Source organism: Ictidomys tridecemlineatus, chromosome 8 (genome assembly GCF_052094955.1).
Source record: "Ictidomys tridecemlineatus isolate mIctTri1 chromosome 8, mIctTri1.hap1, whole genome shotgun sequence".
Lineage (NCBI taxonomy): Eukaryota > Metazoa > Chordata > Mammalia > Rodentia > Sciuridae > Ictidomys > Ictidomys tridecemlineatus.
The window spans coordinates 124805100-124811946 of record NC_135484.1 but is presented as its reverse complement, the minus strand read 5'-3'; the positions used below and the strand labels follow the sequence as shown (position 1 = coordinate 124811946).

At 43.9% G+C, this 6847-nt stretch overlaps 1 protein-coding gene across 6 annotated transcripts in view; it reads right to left on the bottom strand.

Moving 5' to 3' along the window:
• Positions 1-2860: 2860 nt before the first annotated feature.
• Gabbr1 (gamma-aminobutyric acid type B receptor subunit 1) overlaps positions 2861-6847 on the bottom strand; it is a 30048-nt gene continuing 26061 nt past the window's right edge. For 4 of the 6 annotated variants that reach the window (XM_078020413.1, XM_078020411.1, XM_078020414.1 and 1 more), the window contains one exon: positions 4724-6156. In XM_078020413.1, the coding sequence (XP_077876539.1) occupies positions 5983-6156 (174 nt within the window). In that variant the 3' untranslated portion in view covers positions 4724-5982. Of the gene's footprint in view, positions 3014-4723; positions 6157-6847 lie in introns of those variants that run through there. The other 2 variants (XM_078020415.1, XM_078020412.1) reach the window with 1 other exon arrangement.

Sequence of the window (6847 nt, the reverse complement as noted above, 5' to 3'; positions counted from 1 at the left end):
AGGATTTAGGATGCCAGAAAGCATGTACTTAACTATCCACCTAATATAATACTTGTGTTGAAAAAGGGAACTTTATTCCAGAACCTTGGGGTTTTAGCTGAGGTTCAAGTCAGGTCACTAGCACATTGACAGGGTCCAGCTCCTGTAGTATCCCGCAAGGACCCAGCATGAAAGCAGCCTTCCCAATTTCTTCAATGCAAATATCACACCCCTCCCCTCCTAGAAGAGCACCAGAACAGCTGCTTCAAAATATGCCTCTTTAGCATGTGGATTGAGCTAAAGGTCATGAGAACCAAAGGGCCAGAGAGAATGCTCTCAAAACAGGGAAGAGATTTTTCCTTTGGTAAAGGAAATTTACATTTGTATAGTTTTATCTATGGAGAAAGCACTAGCTCAAATCTGCATAAGAAGCTTCACTAACAGAGCTTTCTACCCAGAAGCCCCAACCCCCTTCTGCTTTGCATAGCCTAAGACAGTATAAAGCCCAGATTGTTCACTGCTTGTACTGCCTAGGTGACCTAGCTGAATTTTACCCCACCTAATATTTGAGGACAAGATGTCTGAAGGCCAGAAGTCCCTCTTCAGGTAGGCTATCAGAAAACATGCTAGGGAGAGCATCAAATGATCTCTAACTTCATTATAACCTCATCTGCTTGCTAAATGACAACCTTCCCCCCCAGCACCATGACAACTGATAATTGTGCTTGAATTCTCAGAAAATCTCCACCCATCCCCAGAAGATATCACCTCCTTCTCCTTCATTTCTTTTGCCCTGTATCTATAATCTCCCAACCCCCAACAGGTAAGAAGTTGCTTTGCAAGTTCATCTCCCACTTTTCCTATTCCTGGCCAATAATCAAGTCTCCTCCACTGCTCAATTGGAGCTTAGGCTTTATATTGGTTCAATAATTCTAAGAGGTAAAAAGGATCCAGCCTTTGGGGTCAAAAATTGGTAATATCACAGAGTGTAGTGGTACATGTCTATAATTCCAATGGAAGATTATAAGAACAGCATCAGCAATTAGTGAGCCCCTGACAACACAGGGAGACCCTATTTCAAAATTTAAAATTTTTTTAAAGAGCTGGTAACATAGCTCAGTGGTAAAGTGTCCTAGGATTCAATCTTTAATACCAAAAAAGAAAAAAAAAATGGTAATGCCATTTGTACACATACAAAACATGTTAGTAAACTTCTATTTTGGATTTTGGCACGAGGAATTGAACCCAGGTGTATTCTAGCACTGAGACACATCCCCAGCCCTTTTTGAGACAGGGTCTTGCTAAGTTGCTTAGGGCCTCACTAAGTTGCTGAGGCTGTTTTCGAATTTGTGATCCTCCTGCCTTAGCCTTCAGAGTTGCACCACCATGCCCAGCTTTCTCTTGTTAATGTCTTTTACCAATCTAATTTACAGGGTCTCAGCTGGGGACCTAAGATGGGTAGATGGGTAGATAGGTATAGGAAAAAGATTTTTTTCCCTCTCTAATACCCTTTGACACACACATCTCAAGATGCACATGCATGATGCATAAATGTTCCTCACTTTGCTGTACTCACAGTCCCTAGAAGTGTCCCCATATAGGCTTTCACCTGTGTTCCACCGCAGCTGGCAGGATGCTAGGTATCATCTGGCATGAATCATTACTGTGGTTCCATAATTCTAAGAGGTAAAAAGGATCCAGCCTTTGCAGTCAAAAATTGGTAATATCACAGAATATGGTGGTACATGTCTTACTCCAAGGGGCATATAAGTGGATTCTATATTGTTTAAGTATTTTGAATATCACCTATTAGAAGTCCAGCTGTCATGTGATATGAAGCCCATGTTGATTGCCCTTAAGTTAATGGACCATAAAAAAGCAAAAAAAAAAAAAAAAAAAAAAAAAAAAAAAAAAAACCAGAATTCTCTGCTCAAAAATCCCAAGAAGAAAAAAAAGTTTGCCTGTCTAGGATGGCCTAAAACTAATAAGGACCATGGGAGTATCCATAGTTGACAGGGCCATCTTCAACACTGTAGACAGAAAGGCCAGGTATGTGACAACAGCTGGCCCTGAAATTTCCACAAGGAATAGGGGGCCTCATAAAAGACTGAATGCCAGCAAATAAACAGACCTGGGTGGTCAACTTCGGAGACAAGTAGTGGAATGAGCCGTAAAGAACACTGGCTTTGGAGTAAGCAGGTTAGACCCATGGATTATTTTCTTAAAGGAGGCTGCAACAATATATTTATCCCACTCCATGTGTGGTGTTTATGGTGTGATAAATTCTGTATTTCCACCCCGTGAATCTGACACAGGCTTATAACTACGCAGACCAATAGGACAGAAGCCCTGCTAGTCATTTCCAAAGCTTCAACAGGAAAAAAGATAATACATACTCTCTCATTCTCTTTTCTGTATCTCTCTCGATGACACTCACCTTTAGAATTCAGTCACCACATCATGAAGAATCCCCAGGCCACACAGAAAGCCATGTGTAAAGGTTCCAGCCTACAGCCCCAGTCCAATTCTCTGCTGAGCCAAAACCCACCTTTCCACACTGAAGGAATTTTCACATGATTCCGGTTCCCAGTCTTCAAACCTTCTAGCCACTGTGGAATAAGTAGCCTGTCTCAATTTCTGACCCAGAAATTTGTTGTTGCTTAAGTGACTTTGGGTAATAAGTTACACAGCAATTGATAATAATGCACAGTTTAAACACTGATTTTTTTTTTTTTCTTATTAGCTGTATGACACTGCACAGGATTCTTTCTTTACCAGGCCACAGTCTCCTTGCCATCTATTGAGCATACAACCCCCTCCCCCCCCCCCCCGGGTTGTCCTGAGCACTAGAGCTAATGACAGAGATGCCCAGTGTTCCTGGTTGGTCTATTACACTATCTCAGTTTTTTATTTGTTCATCTTCACTGGTCATCATCCCATCATGGGAACATGTGTCCCATGCAAACCATCTTGTTCACTTCTCTGCTTCAGTGCCTAAAAATGCACCCACCACAGCATCTTGCCCAATCAACACCTGTTGATGGATGGAAAAGACAATGAAAATCACACAAGAGCAAAGTGTTCATGAAATGCTCCCTAGTGAGGCATAGTGATGCATGCCTATGGCCCCAGGGGCTCAGGAGGCAGAGGCAGGAGGATCTCAAGTTAAAGCCCGTCTCAATAACTTAGTGAGACCCTGTCTCAAAATAAAAATTTAAAAATAGGCTGGAGATATGGCTCAGTGGTTAAGTGCCCCTGGGTTCAATCCCCAATACAAAAAAGAAAGAAAGAAAGAAAGAATGCTCTCTATACACGACAGGAACTAGGGCAGGGAGGCAAGAGACCAACACAGAGGAGAGCAGAGAATACCAAGTCCTGGCATGCAATCAGGAGTCTGGGATGTTTTCAAGTCAGAAAGACCTGATGCCAAAGGGGGAGTCCTACCCTGAAGCAGTGCAGGAGATGCAGAGCCTGCCTCAAGACCAGAATGAGGGAAGCAACTAATGCCTGAACTACAAAGCAGTGGCCTCACTGCCCAGCAACTCATCCCCTCACACCTTTTGCATCAGGCACCTCTGCTAGTTCTACTGTTTGGCTTTGTTTCTGCCCTCCTGCTAGCAAAGAGTATCTGGTTCACCCTAAGCCACAGAAGAACAACTGACCCTTTACTTATAATTTACACCCTATCTAAGTGCAATGCAAGTTTGAAGTGGTAATTTGGATCTTTTAGGTTCTACCCAGGCCTGATACATAGCTCCTGCTGCTGTTTCTAAAGCCAACTGTTCATTTTCACGCTGCAGGTTTCTCTACCCCATAGACTTCTTCCCCTTTCCTTGAGAATATTCCACTGTGGGAAGAAAGGAAACTCAAATTAACTCCAACTGATCTGAGGTGGATAATCACAGTGAAAGGTTTTTCAAATACTGACCTAAGATTTAAACTACCCATAAACAGGACAACGAAATGACAGGGTCCAATCACCCTTACAGCTCTTGTGCAAAAAAGTGAGATGAAAATCAATGCCCAAGTGAAAGGGAAAAGTTATCTCCAAAAAGACACAAAGACTTATAAAGTTCCAGGCAATTTTTTTTCTCCCTTGGCCATTTAAAATTTTTTTTTTTTCATTTTGATTGCAAATTCTTCCCAAGATGCTCAGACTTCCTTAAACAAAGATGTATAAGGTTGGAAGCACTCAGGCCAAATCATCCAAAACCTTTGAGCAGTCATCATTCTTTTGTTCTAACTTCCTGGGAAGGAAAAGTGCTCACATCTGTTCAGCCACCTGCTCCAGGATCCCAATACATACCCACACTGTCAGGGAATCCATGAAACAGTAGTGACAGAGGTTAGCATTTACCCAACATATAGCATGGGCCTGAATGCATAATTAACCTAGTCCTTGCATCCACCATATGAAAAAATATATGACTGTAGTTACTATTCTATCTTCACAAATGAGGGCATAAAAAATAAAGATAAAGGATTTTTTTTTTTTTACATATAGTGGGATCTGATACCCTAGCAGTCTGATTCCAGAGCCCACACTTTTAACCAATAATGTCATCTTTCACTAATCTCAGCCTTAATCATGTCCTACTTTGCCCTGCTAAGTCCTCAGTGGATCAATAAAACACCTCTTTCCACCCCTTTGCTTCAAAGCCTTTTCATTAACTTGGAGCTCTCTGAGCCTCCCTCCTTGGATGGGAGCCGGCTCTGTTCACAGTACAGAGGGTGAGGTGCTGAGTCACACTGTTCACTGGTTTATTGAGATTCAGGAAGATCCTTCCCGGAGAGACACCACAGTGTGAAAGAGGCGCCACCTCCCACCCCATAGGTCCATCTGTCCATCAACAGTCAGAGGCACCTTCCATGGTCGGAATTCTCTTCATCTATTCATTGGAAACAGTTCCCCAAACCTGCCCCCATTTTTTTTTTCTTAGCTTCCGCAAAAAAGGAAAAAAAAAAAATTAAAGGGAGCGGTCTTGAGAGGATGATTGTGTGTGCAGATTTGAGGGTGGTGCAGGAGTTAATACCAAGGAGGGAGGGGGAAGTATGAGTGGAAAATGAACATGACAAGCAGACAGTGAGGATGGCCCTAGCAAACATGGATTGGGGGAAAGTGCATAATAATGTGCAGGGAGGTTACATATGGCTCTGCTGGAAGAATACTGTGCAAAGAGAAGGTATAAGGGTATATTAAGGGTAGGTACACAGGGAAAATATAGATAAACATGAATGTGTGTAAGTAGAAAGACAAAGTTTAGCATGCTAGACAAATGGAACATCCTACCCAGACCCACTTGAGGCAAACCCATGACCACAAGAGGAGAACACATAGTTGTGACTGCAGCATGACAAAGCACATGGGTCAAGCACACGTGCACAGGAGCACCAGTGGCACAAGCAAGAGAAGAGCAGATGCATAAGAATGAGCACACACAGAGTAGAGGCAAGCAGCATTCAAGCTCTGGGGGAAAAGAATGAATCCCCAAAAGAAGCAAAATTTAAAAGGAAAACATGGGAACATGTGGAAGGGCAAGTAGGATGAGAGGAAGGGAATTATGATGGAGAAGCCCCTGCTGGGGTGGAAAGAGCACTAGTGGGGAGAGACCCCTGCTGACAGAAGCAGAGAGAGCATAGCACAAACAGGATGGGAGCTGCAGGGTTGCCGTGGTAACTGGACAGAGGGCTGTCATGGGAGACAAAGATGTAGTGAGGCTGCTGAGGAGTCATGACTGAGTAGCTTCAAGTGAGGCACAAACTAAATTATAAAGTAGTGATATAAAATTATATCAATGAATAAGATAAAAAGATCTATTTCCCAGAATATTTGGAGACTCAAATAACTCCAGGACTCACAGAGGGACATGAATTTACAAGAGATGGAACTGACAGCATGTTCTTTCCAACTGAAGATAGGGGTCCCCTGCTTCCAACCCAGTCCCCCACCCTCTCCCCTCTTCCTTTCCCTCCCCTACTGGGCCTGTCCTCCCTGATACCCCTTCACTTGTAAAGCAAATGGACTCGACTCCCATCACAGCTAAGACGGTCAGGGGGCTCTGGGGGTCCCCTAGGTAGGCCCCCAGAGGGATCTGGGGGTGTTGGGGGGTGGCGCCGGGAGCGGAGCTGCTGCCGAGACTGGAGCTGATGGCGCAGTTCAGAGACTCGCTCCTCTTTCTGGAGGAAGAAACACAATTGGGAGAACAGGAAAAGGGGAGGTCGTGAGGCAGGGGAAGGAAAAGTGAAGAGTGGGTGAGGGATAGAATAAATTGAAAGAAAAAAATTAAAATGTGGAATCAAGAAAAGAACATAACAGGAGCACCAACAAAAGAAAAGAGATCAGGGAAATGAGATTAAAACAAAAGGAGAAAATGGAAAAGAGAAGAGTCAGTACACAAAGGCTCTAATAAATCACATGGATATTTATGTAAACCCAGTTGGAATATCTCCCTCTTTGGCACTGAACTAACCCCTAACTGCAGCCTGGGGCACAGTGGACACTGTGGGCACCTGCCCAGACCTCCTTTGCTGTGGACACATTTAACACCCAGCTGTGAGTATTGGCTGCTAATGGCTCACAGCTGCTTCCCACTGGTTGCTACGCAGCGCCGTGGACAGCCACCCCTTGCCTCAGGAGTGTCAAATCAACAATGCAGCTCCCACTCCACCTCATCAGATAAACACTAGATTTTAGCTAAGACAGACTCTTGCTCAATCCTGTTCCCTTCCCTATCCTGCTCCACTCACTCACTCCCTTGCAGGGTTTCTGAGACCCTCCCTCCATAAAGCATGAACACTTGAACCTACATATCAGGTTCTACTTCAGACAACCAGACCTAAGTTAGAGTCCTTCTGGACCCTGGCCATC